The sequence below is a fragment of the Oncorhynchus tshawytscha genome, unplaced genomic scaffold (assembly GCF_018296145.1).
Source record: "Oncorhynchus tshawytscha isolate Ot180627B unplaced genomic scaffold, Otsh_v2.0 Un_contig_6529_pilon_pilon, whole genome shotgun sequence".
Classification (NCBI taxonomy): domain Eukaryota; kingdom Metazoa; phylum Chordata; class Actinopteri; order Salmoniformes; family Salmonidae; genus Oncorhynchus; species Oncorhynchus tshawytscha.
Window position 1 is genome coordinate 58,322 of NW_024609602.1, and position 19,124 is coordinate 77,445.

The 19,124-nt window shown below is 50.4% G+C and overlaps 1 protein-coding gene across 6 annotated transcripts in view; it reads right to left on the minus strand.

The window, feature by feature from the left end:
• Positions 1 to 19,124, minus strand: part of arnt2 (aryl-hydrocarbon receptor nuclear translocator 2) — a 121,865-nt gene that overhangs the window by 49,591 nt on the left and 53,150 nt on the right. For all 6 annotated transcript variants that reach the window (XM_042316168.1, XM_042316165.1, XM_042316164.1 and 3 more), the window contains one exon: positions 42 to 193. In XM_042316168.1, the coding sequence (XP_042172102.1) occupies positions 42 to 193 (152 nt within the window). The remainder of the gene's footprint in view (positions 1 to 41; positions 194 to 19,124) is intronic.

The window sequence follows — 19,124 nt, forward strand, 5'->3', positions numbered from 1 at the left end:
GCGTGTGCGCTGTCCTGTAGGCGTCAGTCCGTGTGTGCGCGTTGACGTTGGTGTTGGTACAGATGATGTACTCGATCTCATCGGAGTAGGGGTTCTGGAAGGTGAAGGAGCTGGTGCGGATTAACATCCACTCTCTGTTCTTCATACGAAACCTGTACATTACAGACAACACCTGGCCTTTCAACTTTACCACCTGGAGAGGGAGGGAAGGAGAGAGGGAAGGAGAGAGGGAAGGAGAGAGGGAAGGAGAGAGGGAAGGAGAGAGGGAAGGAGAGAGGGAAGGAGAGAGGGAGGGAGAGAGGGAAGGAGAGAGGGAGGGAGAGAGGGAAGAGAGAGGGAAGGAGAGAGGGAGGGAGAGAGGGAAGGAGAGAGGGAGGGAAGGAGAGAGGGAGGGAAGGAGAGAGGGAGGGAAGGAGGAGGGAGGGAAGGGAGAGGAGGGAGAGGGAGAGGGAGAGAGGGAGGAGAGAGGGAGGGAGAGAGGGAGGAGAGAGGGAGGGAGAGAGGGAAGGAGAGAGGGAGGGAGAGAGGGAAGGAGAGAGGGAAGGAGAGAGGGAAGGAGAGAGGGAAGGAGAGAGGGAAGGAGAGAGGGAAGGAGAGAGGGAAGGAGAGAGGGAAGGAGAGAGGGAAGGAGAGAGGGAAGGAGAGAGGGAGGGAGAGAGGGAAGGAGAGAGGGAAGGAGAGAGGGAGGGAAGGAGAGAGGGAGGGAAGGAGAGAGGGAGGGAAGGAGAGAGGGAGGGAAGGAGAGAGGGAGGACAAAGGTTACATAAGACACATCACAGACAATCTGACCACCTAGAATGGAGGGAAGGGGAACCTTGCGTGTGTGTTTGTGGAGGGGTCAACACATACTGCAGAGACGGAGAGAAACAGAGAAGAGAGAGAAATGTTCTTACAAAGAAGAAAAAGGAGTCATTTAAGGCAGGACGGAGTTGGGAGAACTCAACAGAAAAGGCTGATTCATTTCTTATTGGTCAGCTTTAATCCATCAGCGTCAAACTGACGTCTTCCTGGAGAGTTTCTCCATCCTGGGTGTGGAGCGTGGAAATCAGGTGGACTTCAGAAGATTTTAGGTTTTCGGTTCCACCCAGTCTAATCTCCCCACCCATACCTCTACTACCATACCATTCTGAACAAACACACACCCCTACCTGTCTCTCTCTGATATTCCCTCCATAAACATACCAGTGAACCTCACCTGTCAATCTGTCTAATGGATGTGCTGCTTTGCATCTAAATGCAAAATGTCTTTCAGTTAGGGGATCTGAAATGGCCATTCATAATGAAAGCTCTGTGGACAATCTCAGAGACATGGACGAGTGGTGTTCCTTTCACACAGAGGGCACCACCAGCTAAACAACAGCGGGAGAAGAAATGTAATCTAATTTTGAGGAAAAGGCACAATTTCCTTATTGACTTGAGCAAAAGTGGATTAGCCGCGTTTCGACCGCACCTTTTATTCAGAGCATATCTCATTGTTTAAACATGGGCTAGGGAGGGAGTGAGCATCCTATTGGTCAGAATGTATGACCTGTGACCTCGGTAACAGGAAGAGACAGTGGAGCAGTCTGTCGTTGCTGGCACACTATTCCCTATGTACTGCACCACTGCTGTCCTGAGCCTGGGGCTAAGCAGTACACTGTGTGTATGGAACTGAAAGTGATGTGAGATTCACCTACAGAGACACTGGAAGGTGTGTGTCCGTGCTGGTTTGTATCTCTGTTTTTGTGAGTGTGTGTGTTTGTGTCTTCTAGGTCATGATTACCTGTATGAGAGATTATCCCAGGAAGTGAAAGGCCAGGGCAGGACGGGGCTACAGCCCAGAGGGTGCGCCCCAAATGGCACTATATTCCCTAAATAATGCACTACTTCAGACCAGAGCACGTAGTGCACTATAAAGGGAATAGGGCGCCATCTGGGACGCAGCTGGTAAGGCGGACCACCAATTATTCCAATACTTCTACTCTACTGTCAGCGACTGAGGCTGGGCTGATAACTACATAGAGAGAGACAGGAGATAGAGAGGAGGTGAGGGGAAGGGAGAGAAAGAGAGCAGGAGAGAGGGGAGAGAGAGAGAGAAGGTGAGGGGAAGGGAGAGAAAGAGAGCAGGAGAGAGGGAGAGGAGAGAGAGGAGGTGAGGGGAAGGGAGAGAAAGAGAACAGGAGAGAGGGGAGAGAGAGAGAGGAGGTGAGGGGAAGGGAGAGAAAGAGAGCAGGAGAGAGGGGAGAGAGAGAGAGGAGGTGAGGGGAAGGGAGAGAAAGAGAGCAGGAGAGAGGGGAGAGAGAGAGAGGAGGTGAGGGGAAGGGAGAGAAAGAGAAAGAGAGCAGGAGAGAGGGAGAGAGAGAGAGAGGATGTGAGGGGAAGGGAGAGAAAGAGAACAGGAGAGAGGGGAGAGAGAGAGGAGGTGAGGGGAAGGGAGAGAAAGAGAGCAAGAAAGAGGAGAGAGAGAGAGAGGAGGTGAGGGGAAGGGAGAGAAAGAGAGCAGGAGAGGGGAGAGAGAGGAGGTGAGGGGAAGGGAGAGAAAGAGAGCAGGAGAGAGAGAGGAGTTGAGGGGAAGGGAGAGAAAGAGCAGGAGAGAGGGGAGAGAGAGAGAGAGAGGAGGTGAGGGGAAGGGAGAGAATGAGAGGAGAGGAGGAGAGAGAGAGAGAGGAGGTGAGGGGAAGGGAGAGAAAGAGCAGGAGAGAGGAGGAGGTGAGGGGAGGGAGAGGGAAGGGAGAGAAAGAGACAGAGAGAGAGGGGGAGAGAGGGGAGAGAGAGAGAGAGAGGAGAGAGGGGAGAGGAGGTGAGGGGAAGGGAGAGAAAGAGAGCAGGAGAGAGGGGGAGAGGAGGTGAGGGGAAGGGAGAGAAAGAGCAGGAGAGCAGGAGAGAGGGAGAGGAGGTGAGGGGAGAGGGAGAGAAAGAGAGCAGGAGAGAGGGGAGAGGAGGTGAGGGGAAGGGAGAGAAAGAGCAGGAGAGAGGGGAGAGGAGGTGAGGGGAAGGGAGAGAAAGAGCAGGAGGAGAGAGAGGAGAGAGGAGGTGAGGGGAAGGGAGAGAAAGAGAGCAGGAGAGGGGGAGAGAGGAGGTGAGGGGAAGGGAGAGAAAGAGAGCAGGAGAGAGGGGAGAGGAGGTGAGGGGAAGGGAGAGAAAGAGCAGGAGAGAGAGGGGAGAGGTGAGGGGGGAGAAAGAGCAGCTTTGAGAGGAAGGGAGAGAAAGAGAGCAGGAGAGAGGGGAGAGGGAGGTGAGGGGAAGGGAGAGAAAGAGAGCAGGAGAGAGGGGAGAGGAGGTGAGGGGAAGGGAGAAAGAGAGCAGGAAAGAGAGTGAGGGGAAGGAGAGAAAGAGCAGGAGAGAGAGAGGAGGTGGAGGAAGGGAGAGAAAGAGCAGGAGAGAGCAGGGAGAGGAGGTGAGGGGAAGGGAGAGAAAGAGAGCAGGAGAGAGGGGAGAGAGAGAGGAGGTGAGGGGAAGAGGAGAGAGCAGGAGAGAGGAGGGAGGTGGGGAAGGAGGAAAGAGCAGGGAAGGGAGAGAAAGAGAGCAGGAGGAGAGGAGAGAGGGGAGAGGAGGTGAGAGGAAGGGAGAGAAAGAGAGCAGGAGAGAGGGAGAGAGGAGGTGAGGGGAAGGGAGAGAAAGAGAGCAGGAGAGAGGGGGAGAGGAGGTGAGGGGAAGGGAGGAAAGAGAGCAGGGAGAGGGAGAGAGAGATTCAGAGAGGAGAGAGAAAGAGAGAAAGGGGAGAGGAGGTGAGGGGAAGGGAGAGAAAGAGAGCAGGAGAGAGGGGAGAGAGAGAGGAGGTGAGGGGAAGGGAGAGAAAGAGAGCAGGAGGGAGAGGGAGGGGAGAGAGAGAGAGTGAGGGGAAGCTGAGAGAAAGAGAGAGAGCAGGAGAGAGGGGAGAGGAGAGGGGTCCTGAGCCTGGGAGAGGAGGTGAAGAGAGAAACAGGAGAGATGGGGGAGAGGAGGTGAGGGGAAGGGAGAGAAAGAGAGCAGGAGAGGGGAGAGAGAGAGGAGGTGAGGGGAAGGGAGAGAAAGAGAGCAGGAGAGAGGAGAGAGAGAGAGGAGGTGAGGGGAAGGGAGAGAAAGAGAGCAGGAGAGAGGGGAGATAGAGAGGAGGTGAGGGGAAGGGAGAGAAAGAGAGCAGGAGAGAGGGGAGAGGAGGTGAGGGGAAGGGAGAGAAAGAGAGCAGGAGAGAGGGGAGATAGAGAGGAGGTGAGGGGAAGGGAGAGAAAGAGAGCAGGAGAGAGGGGAGAGAGAGAGGAGGTGAGGGGAAGGGAGAGAAAGAGAGCAGGAGAGAGACCAGGAGGAGGTGAGGGGAAGGGAGAGAAAGAGAGCAGGGAGAGAGGAGAGAGGAGGTGAGGGGAAGGGAGAGAAAGAGAGCAGGAGAGAGGGGAGAGAGAGAGGAGGAGGGGAAGGGAGAGAAAGAGCAGGAGAGAGGGAGAGAGAGAGGAGGTGAGGGGAAGGGAGAGAGAGAGCAGGGAGAGAGAGAGAGAGGAGGTGAGGGGAAGGGAGAGAAAGAGAGCAGGAGAGAGGGGAGAGAGAGAGAGGAGGTGAGGGGAAGGGAGAGAAAGAGAGCAGGAGAGAGAGGGAGAGAGAGAGAGAGAGCAGGAGAGAGGGAGGGAGAGAGAGAGGTGAGGGGAAGGAGAGAAAGAGAGCAGGAGAGAGGGGAGAGAGAGAGAGGTGAGGGGAAGGGAGAGAAAGAGAGCAGGAGAGAGGGGAGGAGAGGAGGTGAGGGGAAGGGAGAGAAAGAGGCAGAGAGAGAGAGGAGGTGAGGGGAAGGGAGAGAAAGAGAGCAGGAGAGAGGGGGAGAGAGAGAGGAGGTGAGGGGAAGGGAGAGAAAGAGAGCAGGAGAGAGGGAGAGAGAGAGAGGAGGTGAGGGGAAGGGAGAGAAAGAGAGCAGGAGAGAGGGGAGAGAGAGAGGAGGTGAGGGGAAGGGAGAGAAAGAGAACAGGAGAGAGGGGAGAGAGGGGAGAGGAGGTGAGAGGAAGGGAGAGAAAGAGCAGGAGAGGGGGAGAGGAGGTGAGGGGAAGGGAGAGAAAGAGAGCAGGAGAGAGGGGAGAGAGAGAGGAGGTGAGGGGAAGGGAGAGAAAGAGAGCAGGAGAGAGGGGAGAGAGAGAGGAGGTGAGGGGAAGGGAGAGAAAGAGAGCAGGAGAGGGGAGAGAGAGAGAGGATGTGAGGGGAAGGGAGAGAAAGAGAGCAGGAGAGAGGGGAGAGGAGGTGAGGGGAAGGGAGAGAAAGAGCAGGAGAGAGGGGAGAGGAGGTGAGGGGAAGGGAGAGAAAGAGAGCAGGAGAGAGGGGAGAGAGAGAGGAGGTGAGGGGAAGGGAGAGAAAGAGAGCAGGAGAGAGGGGAGAGAGAGAGAGGAGGTGAGGGGAAGGGAGAGAAAGAGAGCAGGAGAGAGGGGAGAGGAGGTGAGGGGAAGGGAGAGAAAGAGCAGGAGAGAGGGGAGAGGAGGTGAGGGGAAGGGAGAGAAAGAGAGCAGGAGAGAGGGGAGAGAGAGAGGAGGTGAGGGGAAGGGAGAGAAAGAGCAGGAGAGAGGGGAGAGAGAGAGAGAGAGAGAGGAGGTGAGGGGAACGGAGAGGGGAGAGAGAGAGGAGGTGAGGGGAAGGGAGAGAAAGAGAGCAGGAGAGAGGGGAGAGAGAGAGGAGGTGAGGGGAAGGGAGAGAAAGAGAGCAGGAGGAGAGGGGAGAGAGAGAGGAGGTGAGGGGAAGGGAGAGAAAGAGCAGGAGAGAGGGGAGAGGAGGTGAGGGGAAGGGAGAGAAAGAGAGCAGGAGAGAGGGGAGAGAGAGAGGAGGTGAGGGGAAGGGAGAGAAAGAGAGCAGGAGAGAGGGGAGAGAGAGAGAGGTGAGAGGAAGGGAGAGAAAGAGCAGGGAGAGGGGAGAGAGAGAGGAGGTGAGGGGAAGGGAGGGGAGAGAGAGAGGAGGTGAGGGGAAGGGAGAGAAAGAGAACAGGAGAGAGGGGAGAGAGAGAGGATGTGAGGGGAAGGGAGAGAAAGAGAACAGGAGAGAGGGGGAGAGAGAGAGGAGGTGAGGGGAAGGGAGAGGGGAGAGAGAGAGGAGGTGAGGGGAAGGGAGAGAAAGAGAACAGGAGAGGGGAGAGAGAGAGGAGGTGAGGGGAAGGGAGAGGGGAGAGAGAGAGGAGGTGAGGGGAAGGGAGCGAAAGAGAGCAGGTGAGGGGAAGGGAGAGAAAGAGAGCAGGAGAGAGAGAGGGAGCAAGGTAGAGATGGTGTGCAAGAGAACGAAGTGCATTTGAGTGAAAAATACTTACAACCCTTATCTCTATCTCTCAATCTTTCATTACCTGAGCTGGAGTGGTTCCTACACGCTACTGTGTGTGTGTGTGTGTGTGTGTGTGTGTGTGTGTGTGTATGTCATTACCTATTTTAAATGAATTAACAGTCAGTAGGCTGGGAAAACAAAAAATGGTTTTCTGCCAAGAAAAACTGTGTTGCACAAAAGTCAATCGCATACAAACCAATCAAAGCTGACACGCCAAAGCTATTGCTGTCAATACCTGAACACAAAGGTACCAGCGTCTCTCTACCTGTCCCTTTACCTGTCCGTCTCTCCCTCTCTCTACCTGTCCCTTTACTTGTCCGTCTCTATCTCTAACCTGTCCCTTTACCTGTCCGTCTCTCTCTCTACCTGTCTACCTGTCCGTCTCGCTCCCTCTACCTGTCCCTTTACATGTCCGACTGTCTCTCTACCTGTCCCATTACCTGTCCGTCTGTCTCTCTACCTGTCCCTTTACCTGTCCGTCTGTCTCTCTACCTGTCCGTCTCGCTCTCTCTACCTGTCCCTTCACCTGTCCGACTGTTTCTCTACCTGTCCCATTACCTGTCCGTCTGTCTCTCTACCTGTCCCATTACCGGTCCGTCTGTCTCTCTACCTGTCCCATTACCTGTCCGCCTGTCTCTCTACCCGTCCCTTTACCTGTCCGACTATCTCTTTACCTGTCCCATTACCTGTCCGCCTGTCTCTCTACCTGTCTTATTACCTGTCCGTCCGTCTCTCTACCTGTCCCTTTACCTGTCCGTCTGCCTCTCTACCTGTCCCTTTACCTGTCCGTCTGTCTCTCTACCTGTCCCATTACCTGTCCGCCTGTCTCTCTACCTGTCCCTTTACCTGTCCGACCGTCTCTCTACCTGTCCGTCTGTCTCTCTACCTGTCCCTTTACCTGTCAGTCTGTCTCTCTACCTGTCCCTTTACCTGTCCGCCTGTCTCTCTACCTGTCCCTTTACCTGTCCGTCTGTCTCTCTACCTGTCCGTCTCGCTCTCTCTACCTGTCCCTTCACCTGTCCGACTGTCTCTCTACCTGTCCCATTACCTGTCCGCCTGTCCTCTACCTGTCCCATTACCTGTCCGCCTGTCTCTACCTGTCTGTCCCTTCTACCTGTCCCTTTACCTGTCCGTCTGTCTCTCTACCTGCATCTCTGTCTCGCTCTCTCTACCTGTCCCTTCACCTGTCCGACTGTCTCTCTACCTGTCCCATTACCTGTCCGCCTGTCTCTCTACCTGTCCCATTACCTGTCCGCCTGTCTCTCTACCTGTCTGTCTCGCTCTCTCTACCTGTCCCTTTACCTGTCCGTCTGTCTCGCTACCTGCATCTCTGTCGCGCTACCTATGTCTGTCTGGTGCTACCTGTGTGTCTGTCTGTCTGGTGCTACCTGTGTGTCTGTCTGTCTGGTGCTACCTGTGTGTCTGTCTGTCTGGTGCTACCTGTGTGTCTGTCTGTCTGGCGCTACCTGTGTGTCTGTCTGTCTGGTGCTACCTGTGTGTCTGTCTGTCTGGCGCTACCTGTGCTACCTGTGTGTCTGTCTGTCTGGTGCTACCTGTGTGTCTGTCTGTCTGGCGCTACCTGTGTGTCTGTCTGTCTGGTGCTACCTGTGTGTCTGTCTGTCTGTGTCTGTCTGTTGTACCTGTCTGTCTGTCTGGCGCTACCTGTCTGGCACTACCTGTGTCTGCCTGTCTGTCGCTACCTGTCTGTCTGTCTGGCGCTACCTGTCTGGCGCTACCTGTGTCTGTATGTCTGGTGCTACCTGTGTGTCTGTCTGTCTGGTGCTACCTGTGTGTCTGTCTGTCTGGTGCTACCTGTGTGTCTGTCTGTCTGGTGCTACCTGTGTGTCTGTCTGTCTGGTGCTACCTGTGTGTCTGTCTGTCTGGCGCTACCTGTGTGTCTGTCTGTCTGGCGCTACCTGTGTGTCTGTCTGTCTGGCACTACCTGTGTGTCTGTCTGTCTGGCGCTACCTGTCTGGCACTACCTGTGTCTGCCTGTCTGTCGCTACCTGTCTGTCTGTCTGGCGCTACCTGTCTGGCGTTACCTGTGTCTGTCTGTCTGGCACTACCTATCTGTCTGTCTGTCGCTATCTGTCTGTCTCTATGTCTGTCTGGCGCTACCTGTCTGGCACTACATGTGTTTGTCTGTCTGGCACTACCTATCTGTCTGTCTGTCGCTACATGTCTGTCTGTATGTCTGTCTGGCACTACCTGTGTCTGTCTGTCGCTACCTATCTGTCTGTCTGTCGCTACCTGTCTGTCTCTCTGTATGTGTGTGTGTCAGAAAGGTAAGTGTGTGTGGGGTTTCTGTTCCCTGGAAGGAATGTAAAATAATATTGCTCTAACAAAACATTCCTCAAGGATAGTCTCTCTCTCACACATACACGTTGATATTTCACCTTTCACCTCATGGTGTTCAGTACACGGCACTCCCCTGGCAGACACGCTGAACCGCAACGCAGAGGACACACACCTGGGCGCTCAGATAGAAATATATCATGTAGAACAGATCCGCCAGTCCAGTTTATTAGGATTAGGCAATAGGGTTCGCTCTACTCCTTACATTTCTATCTGCGACGTTGTGAACGTTTCATCCTTCTGAACAGGACCCTGCAGTGTGTTCCTGTCAGCTGCTGACAGAGCACATCTTAAACCATTACAGATTGGCCAATAGTATTGGCCTGTCTGCCAGTCCTTGGCATGGCTCCAGGCTTTAGACTAGGCAGACAAAGGCACTGGATTTATGACCATTAATTCCCCAGGTGGGTTATTGAGTGTCGTTTAGAATCTTATTAAGTCCATCGGTAGGTAATGGATGAACAATGTTCTCAATGCTAAACATGATCTTGATGGTTTGGTGGAAACTTCCCCCTGAGAAAGAGCATGTTTCTGATAGCTTCATTTACAGGTTAGTCTAGGGTTGGAAAATTCCAGTAACTTTCCCCAATTTCCCAGGTTCTCCCCATGGGCCCGGGTCAGAAGTAGTGGACATGGGCCTGGGTCAGAAGTAGTGGACATGGACCCTGGTCAGGAGTAGTGGACATGGGCCCGGGTCAGAAGTACTGAACATGGGCCCTGGTCAGGAGTAGTGGACATGGGCCCGGGTCAGAAGTAGTGGACATGGGCCTGGGTCAGAAGTAGTGGACATGGACCCTGGTCAGGAGTAGTGGACATGGGCCGGGTCAGAAGTACTGAACATGGGCCTTGGTCAGGAGTAGTGGACATGGGCCCTGGTCTGAAGTAGTGGACATGGGCTCTGGTCAGGAGTAGTGGACATGGGCCCTGGACAGGAGTAGTGGACATGGGCCCGGGTCAGAAGTAGTGGACATGGACCCTGGTCAGGAGTAGTGGACATGGGCCCGGGTCAGAAGTAGTGAACATGGGCCCTGGTCAGGAGTAGTGAACATGGGCCCTGGTCAGGAGTAGTGGACATGGGCCCTGGTCAGGAGTAGTGGACATGGGCCCGGGTCAGAAGGAGTGAACATGGACCCTGGTCAGGAGTAGTGGACATGGGCCCGGGTCAGGAGTAGTGGACATGGGCCCGTGTCAGGAGTAGTGGACATGGGCCCGGGTCAGGAGTAGTGGACATGGGCCCGTGTCAGGAGTAGTGAACATGGGCCCGTGTCAGGAGTAGTGAACATGGGCCCTGGTCAAAAGTAGTGAACATGGGCCCTGGTCAGGAGTAGTGGACATGGGTCCTGGTCAGAAGTAGTGAACATGGGCCCTGGTCAGAAGGAGTGAACATGGACCCTGGTCAGGAGTAGTGAACATGGGCCCGGGTCAGAAGTAGTGAACATGGGCCCGTGTCAGGAGTAGTGGACATGGGCCCGGGTCAGGAGTAGTGAACATGGGCCCTGGTCAGGAGTAGTGGACATGGGTCCTGGTCAGAAGTAGTGAACATGGGCCCTGGTCAGAAGGAGTGAACATGGACCCTGGTCAGGGGTAGTGGACATGGGCCCGGGTCAGGAGTAGTGGACATGGGCCCGTGTCAGGAGTAGTGTACATGGGCCCGGGTCAGGAGTAGTGGACATGGGCCCGGGTCAGGAGTAGTGAACATGGGCCCTGGTCAGGAGTAGTGGACATGGGCCCTGGTCAAAAGTAGTGAACATGGGCCTTGGTCAGGAGTAGTGAACATGGGCCCATGTCAGGAGTAGTGAACATGGACCCTGGTCAGGAGTAGTGGACATGGGCCCTGGTCAAAAGTAGTGAACATGGGCCCTGGTCAGGAGTAGTGGACATGGGGGCCCGTGTCAGGAGTAGTGGACATGGGCCCTGGTCAAAAGTAGTGGACATGGGCCCGGGTCAGAAGTACTGAACATGGGCCCTGGTCAGGAGTAGTGGACATGGGCCCGGGTCAGAAGTACTGAACACGGGCCTTGGTCAGGAGTAGTGGACATGGGCCCTGGTCTGAAGTAGTGGACATGGGCTCTGGTCAGGAGTAGTGGACATGGGCCCTGGACAGGAGTAGTGGACATGGGCCCTGGTCAGGAGTAGTGGACATGGGCCCTGGTCAGGAGTAGTGGACATGGGCCCGGGTCAGGAGTAGTGGACATGGGCCCTGGTCAGGAGTAGTGGACATGGGCCCTGGACAGGAGTAGTGGACATGGGCCCGGGTCAGAAGTAGTGAACATGGGCCCTGGTCAGGAGTAGTGGACATGGGCCCTGGTCAGAAGTAGTGGACATGGGCCCTGGTCAGAAGTAGTGAACATGGGCTTTCTGTTCTAACAGGCTGTCTGTTCTAACGGGCTATTGGTTCTACTCAGTCTAATTCAACCATAAAGACGGACTACTGGTGTTTAATTAAAGAGCGCCTCCCGTTTCACCTCAGGGTGACAGGGTCAGAAGAGGACCTGAGTGGAACCACTGGCGTGTGACAGGAAGACAAAGGTTTTACTGCCAGACAGCGTAATTAAACTTCTCTGTTGTAATTCAACCTCTTTGTTCACGTTATGATGCTCCATCACCTTATTTTACTCAGCCACATACTTAGATAACAAGCAAGTTAAACATAGGGGTCGTGTTAACAAAGATTTCTTCATTTTTCACACAGGAAAAATATATTGACATTGTTGTCATTTAGCAGACGCTCTATAAATGTTCATACTTTTTTCATACTGGTCCCCCGTGGGAATCGAACCCACAACCCTCATGTTGCAAGTGCCATGTTCTACCAGCTGAGCCACACAGGTGCATGAAACTGAAAAGTAATATCTTGCTGTGTTTTGTAAACGCAGATCTAACATGTTTCTTATTGTCATTTCTGCTCAGCTGTACTTCTCTACTGGGATGAGAATTCACCAACAGGCATTCTATCAGCAGACAGCACTCTGACTGATGTGGAGCTACTGTTCTCCATCATTCAATCAGCAGACAGCACTCTGACTGATGTGGAGCTACTGTTCTCCATCATTCTATCAGCAGACAGCACTCTGACTGATGTGGAGCTACTGTTCTCCATCATTCTATCAGCAGACAGCACTCTGACTGATGTGGAGCTACTGTTCTCCATCATTCTATCAGCAGACAGCACTCTGACTGATGTGGAGCTACTGTTCTCCATCATTCTATCAGCAGACAGCACATTCTGACTGATGTGACTGATGCACTCTGACTGATGTGGAGCTACTGTTCTCCATCATTCTATCAGCAGACAGCACTCTGACTGATGTGGAGCTACTGTTCTCCATCATTCTATCAGCAGACAGCACTCTGACTGATGTGGAGCTACTGTTCTCCATCATTCTATCAGCAGACAGCACTCTGACTGATGTTCTCCATCATTCTATCAGCAGACAGCACTGACTGACTGTTCTCCATCATTCTATGATGTGGAGCTACTGTTCTCCATCATTCAATCAGCAGACAGCACTCTGACTGATGTGGAGCTACTGTTCTCCATCATTCTATCAGCAGACAGCACTCTGACTGATGTGGAGCTACTGTTCTCCATCATTCTATCAGCAGACAGCACTCTGACTGATGTGGAGCTACTGTTCTCCATCATTCTATCAGCAGACAGCACTCTGACTGATGTGTTCTCCATCATTCTATCAGCAGCTACTGATGTGTTCTCCATCATTCTATCAGCAGACAGCACTCTGACTGATGTGGAGCTACTGTTCTCCATCATTCTATCAGCAGACAGCACTCTGACTGATGTGGAGCTACTGTTCTCCATCATTCTATCAGCAGACAGCACTCTGATGTGGAGCTACTGATCAGCAGACAGTGACTGAGCTACTGTTCTCCATCATTCTATCAGCAGACAGCACTCTGACTGATGTGGAGCTACTGTTCTCCATCATTCTATCAGCAGACAGCACTCTGACTGATGTGTAGCTACTGTTCTCCATCATTCTATCAGCAGACAGCACTCTGACTGATGTGGAGCAGTTCTCCATCATTCTATCAGCAGACAGCACTCTGACTGATGTGGAGCTACTGTTCTCCATCATTCTATCAGCAGACAGCACTCTGACTGATGTGTAGCTACTGTTCTCCATCATTCTATCAGCAGACAGCACTCTGACTGATGTGGAGCTACTGTTCTCCATCATTTTATCAGCAGACAGCACTCTGATGTGGAGCTACTGCTCTCCATCATTCAATCAGCAGACAGCACTCTGACTGATGTGGAGCTACTGTTCTCCATCATTCTATCAGCAAACAGCACTCTGACTGATGTGGAGCTACTGTTCTCCATCATTCTATCAGCAGACAGCACTCTGACTGATGTGTAGCTACTGTTCTCCATCATTCAATCAGCAGACAGCACTCCGACTGATGTGTAGCTACTGTTCTCCATCATTCTATCAGCAGACAGCACTCTGACTGATGTGGAGCTACTGTTCTCCATCATTCATCATTGATGTGGAGCTACTGTTCTCCATCAGCAGACAGCACTCTGACTGATGTGGAGCTCTCCTGTTCTCCATCATTCTATCAGCAGACAGCACTCTGACTGATGTGGAGCTACTGTTCTCCATCATTCTCCATCATTCTATCAGCAGACAGCACTCTGACTGATGTGGAGCTACTGTTCTCCATCATTCTATCAGCAGACAGCACTCTGACTGATGTGGAGCTACTGTTCTCCATCATTCTATCAGCAGACAGCACTGACTGACTGACTCTGTGGAGCTACTGTTCTCCATCATTCTATCAGCAGACAGCACTCTGACTGATGTGGAGCTACTGTTCTCCATCATTCTATCAGCAGACAGCACTCTGACTGATGTGGAGCTACTGTTCTCCATCATTCTATCAGCAGACAGCACTCTGACTGATGTGGAGCTACTGTTCTCCATCATTCTATCAGCAGACAGCACTCTGACTGATGTGGAGCTACTGTTCTCCATCATTCTATCAGCAGACAGCACTCTGACTGATGTGGAGCTACTGTTCTCCATCATTCTATCAGCAGACAGCACTCTGACTGATGTGGAGCTACTGTTCTCCATCATTCTATCAGCAGACAGCACTCTGACTGATGTGTGTTCTCCATCATTCTATCAGCAGACAGCACTCTGACTGATGTCTGTTCTCCATCATTCTATCAGCAGACAGCACTCTGACTGATGTGGAGCTACTGTTCTCCATCATTCTATCAGCAGACTCACTCTGACTGATGTTCTCCATCATTCTATCAGCAGACAGCACTCTGACTGATGTGGAGCTACTGTTCTCCATCATTCAATCAGCAGACAGCACTCTGACTGATGTGGAGCTACTGTTCTCCATCATTCAATCAGCAGACAGCACTCTGACTGATGTGGAGCTACTGTTCTCCATCATTCTATCAGCAGACAGCACTCTGACTGATGTGGAGCTACTGTTCTCCATCATTCTATCAGCAGACAGCACTCTGACTGATGTGGAGCTACTGTTCTCCATCATTCTATCAGCAGACAGCACTCTGACTGATGTGGAGCTACTGTTCTCCATCATTCTATCAGCAGACAGCACTCTGACTGATGTGTAGCTACTGTTCTCCATCATTCTATCAGCAGACAGCACTCTGACTGATGTGGAGCTACTGTTCTCCATCATTCTATCAGCAGACAGCACTCTGACTGATGTGTAGCTACTGTTCTCCATCATTCTATCAGCAGACAGCACTCTGACTGATGTGGAGCTACTGTTCTCCATCATTCTATCAGCAGACACTCTGACTGATGTGGAGCTACTGTTCTCCATCATTCTATCAGCAGACACTCTGACTGATGTGGAGCTACTGGATCAGCAGACAGCACTCTGACTGATGTGGAGCTACTGTTCTCCATCATTCTATCAGCAGACAGCACTCTGACTGATGTGGAGCTACTGTTCTCCATCATTCTATCAGCAGACAGCACTCTGACTGATGTGGAGCTACTGTTCTCCATCATTCTATCAGCAGACAGCACTCTGACTGATGTGGAGCTACTGTTCTCCATCATTCTATCAGCAGACAGCACTCTGACTGATGTGGAGCTACTGTTCTCCATCATTCTATCAGCAGACAGCACTCTGACTGATGTGGAGCTACTGTTCTCCATCATTCTATCAGCAGACAGCACTCTGACTGATGTGGAGCTACTGTTCTCCATCATTCTATCAGCAGACAGCACTCTGACTGATGTGGAGCTACTGTTCTCCATCATTCTATCAGCAGACAGCACTCTGACTGATGTGGAGCTACTGTTCTCCATCATTCTATCAGCAGACAGCACTCTGACTGATGTGGAGCTACTGATTCTCCATCATTCTATCAGCAGACAGCACTCTGACTGATGTGGAGCTACTGTTCTCCATCATTCTATCAGCAGACTCTGACAGCACTCTGACTGATGTGGAGCTACTGTTCTCCATCATTCTATCAGCAGACAGCACTCTGAGACAGCATCATTCTCAGCAGACTGATGTGGAGCTACTGTTCTCCATCATTCTATCAGCAGACAGCACTCTGACTGATGTGGAGCTACTGTTTCTCATTCATCATTCTGATGATGTGGAGCTACTGTTCTCCATCAGCACTCAGCTGACTGATGTGGAGCTACTGTTCTCCATCATTCTATCAGCAGACAGCACTCTGATGATGTGGAGCTACTGTTCTCATCCATCATTCTACTGTTCTCCATCATTCTATCAGCAGACAGCACTCTGACTGATGTGGAGCTACTGTTCTCCATCATTCTATCAGCAGACAGCACTCTGACAGCTACTGTTCTCCATCATTCAATCAGCAGACAGCACTCTGACTGATGTGGAGCTACTGTTCTCCATCATTCTATCAGCAGACAGCACTCTGACTGATGTGGAGCTACTGTTCTCCATCATTCTATCAGCAGACAGCACTCTGATGTGGAGCTACTGTTCTCCATCCTTCTATCTCCATCCTTCTATCCGTTGTGCAGACAGCACTCTGACTGATGTGGAGACAGCACTCTGACTGATGTGGATCTACTGTTCTCCATCATTCTATCAGCAGACAGCACTCTGACTGATGTGGAGCTACTGTTCTCCATCATTCTATCAGCAGACATCACTCTGACTGATGTGGAGCTACTGTTCTCCATCATTCTATCAGCAGACAGCACTCTGACTGATGTGGAGCTACTTTTCTAGCTGTAGCCAGTCTTCTTTTCTCCGGTAACATGCAAGATTAGGAAATGTAGCTGGCTACATTCTTTCTATAATAAACATTAGAAATATGATGGCCATGCATAGTTTTAGCTGTTTCATTGTAAGCTCATTTACTTGTGTGGCTGCCAGCCAAATAGTGTAATAGTTGTTTTTCAGTTCAACATCTGTTCAGAATCTTTGTAGGGGTTTCAGTCCTGGACTTATAGCTACATGTGGCAAGTTCTCATTGGTCCAAATGGACTATTCATTGAGCCTGAAACAGGATTCTTGTTATTTGACCATTTGACCACAGGCTACGGGTTGGGTTATAAATGACATCCTGTCTCTTTGTTCTGTGGAGAATCACTGATGACAGGGAAGAATGAACATCTACCATTTACTTTCCATAACAACTATATTTGTTCTCTTTGAATAAACCTATGTTTCTCCCCTTGATTTGCTTTGGGGTTGAAGAGTAACATCAAATGCTAACACTGATCAGTTTTATATTGAAAGACAACGCGACCCCAGTCAATACACAGCTGGAATCACTTGCTCCTGCTTTCTCCCGTTGTGCTATTTACAAACATGTGACTGGCTCAACTGTTCTGGGGAACTACAGTCAGCTTCATGATGTAAAATAATGTGACAGGCTCAACTGTTCTGGGGAACTACAGTCAGCTTCATGATGTAAAATAATGTGACAGGCTCAACTGTTCTGGGGAACTACAGTCAGCTTCATGATGTAAAATAATGTGAAGGCTCAACTGTTCTGGGGAACTACAGTCAGCTTCATGATGTAAAATAATGTGAGGCTCAACTGTTCTGGGGAACTACAGTCAGCTTCATGATGTAAAATAATGTGACTGGCTCAACTGTTCTGGGGAACTACAGTCAGCTTCATGATGTAAAATAATGTGACTGGCTCAACTGTTCTGGGGAACTACAGTCAGCTTCATGATGTAAAATAATGTGACAGGCTCAACTGTTCTGGGGAACTACAGTCAGCTTCATGATGTAAAATAATGTGACTGGCTCAACTGTTCTGGGGAACTACAGTCAGCTTCATGATGTAAAATAATGTGACAGGCTCAACTGTTCTGGGGAACTACAGTCAGCTTCATGATGTAAAATAATGTGACATGATGTAAAATAATGTGAGGCTCAACTGTTCTGGGGAACTACAGTCAGCTTCATGATGTAAAATAATGTGACAGGCTCAACTGTTCTGGGGAACTACAGTCAGCTTCATGATGTAAAATAATGTGACTGGCTCAACTGTTCTGGGGAACTACAGTCAGCTTCATGATGTAAAATAATGTGACAGGCTCAACTGTTCTGGGGAACTACAGTCAGCTTCATGATGTAAAATAATGTGACTGGCTCAACTGTTCTGGGGAACTACAGTCAGCTTCATGATGTAAAATAATGTGACAGGCTCAACTGTTCTGGGGAACTACAGTCAGCTTCATGATGTAAAATAATGTGACTGGCTCAACTGTTCTGGGGAACTACAGTCAGCTTCTGATGGGAAGGCTCAACTGTTCTGGGGAACAGTCAGCTTCATGATGTAAAATAATGTGACAGGCTCAACTGTTCTGGGGAACTACAGTCAGCTTCATGATGTAAAATAATGTGACTGGCTCAACTGTTCTGGGGAACTACAGTCAGCTTCATGATGTAAAATAATGTGACAGGCTCAACTGTTCTGGGGAACTACAGTCAGCTTCATGATGTAAAATAATGTGACAGGCTCAACTGTTCTGGGGAACTACAGTCAGCTTCATGATGTAAAATAATGTGACAGGCTCAACTGTTCTGGGGAACTACAGTCAGCTTCATGATGTAAAATAATGTGACAGGCTCAACTGTTCTGGGGAACTACAGTCAGCTTCATGATGTAAAATAATGTGACTGGCTCAACTGTTCTGGGGAACTACAGTCAGCTTCATGATGTAAAATAATGTGACAGGCTCAACTGTTCTGGGGAACTACAGTCAGCTTCATGATGTAAAATAATGTGACAGGCTCAACTGTTCTGGGGAACTACAGTCAGCTTCATGATGTAAAATAATGTGACAGGCTCAACTGTTCTGGGGAAACTGCTTCATGATGTAAAATAATGGGAACTACAGTCAGCTTCATGATGTAAAATAATGTGACTGGCTCAACTGTTCTGGGGAACTACAGTCAGCTTCATGATGTAAAATAATGTGACTGGCTCAACTGTTCTGGGGAACTACAGTCAGCTTCATGATGTAAAATAATGTGACAGGCTCAACTGTTCTGGGGAACTACAGTCAGCTTCATGATGTAAAATAATGTGACTGGCTCAACTGTTCTGGGGAACTACAGTCAGCTTCATGATGTAAAATAATGTGACTGGCTCAACTGTTCTGGGGAACTACAGTCAGCTTCATGATGTAAAATAATGTGACAGGCTCAACTGTCTGGGGGGAACTACAGTCAGCTTCATGATGTAAAATAATGTGACTGGCTCAACTGTTTCTACAGTCAGCTTCATGATGGAACTACAGTCAGCTTCATGATGTAAAATAATGTGACAGGCTCAACTGTTCTGGGGAACTACAGTCAGCTTCATGATGTAAAAAATAATGTGACTGGCTCAACTGTTCTGGGGAACTACAGTCAGCTTCATGTAAAATAATGTGAAAATAATGTGAAAATAATGTGAGGCTCAACTGTTCTGGGGAACTACAGTCAGCTTCATGATGTAAAATAATGTGACAGGCTCAACTGTTCTGGGGAACTACAGTCAGCTTCATGATGTAAAATAATGTGACAGGCTCAACTGTTCTGGGGAACTACAGTCAGCTTCATGATGTAAAATAATGTGACAGGCTCAACTGTTCTGGGGAACTACAGTCAGCTTCATGATGTAAAAAAATAATGTGACTGGCTCAACTGTTCTGGGGAACTACAGTCAGCTTCATGATGTAAAATAATGTGACTGGCTCAACTGTTCTGGGAACTACAGTCAGCTTCATGATGTAAAATAATGTGACTGGCTCAACTGTTCTGGGGAACTACAGTCAGCTTCATGATGTAAAATAATGTGACTGGCTGGGGAACAACTGTTCTGTTCTGGGGAACTACAGTCAGCTTCATGATGTAAAATAATGTGACAGGCTCAACTGTTCTGGGGAACTACAGTCAGCTTCATGATGTAAAATAATGTGACTGGCTCAACTGTTCTGGGGAACTACAGTCAGCTTCATGATGTAAAATAATGTGACAGGCTCAACTGTTCTGGGGAACTACAGTCAGCT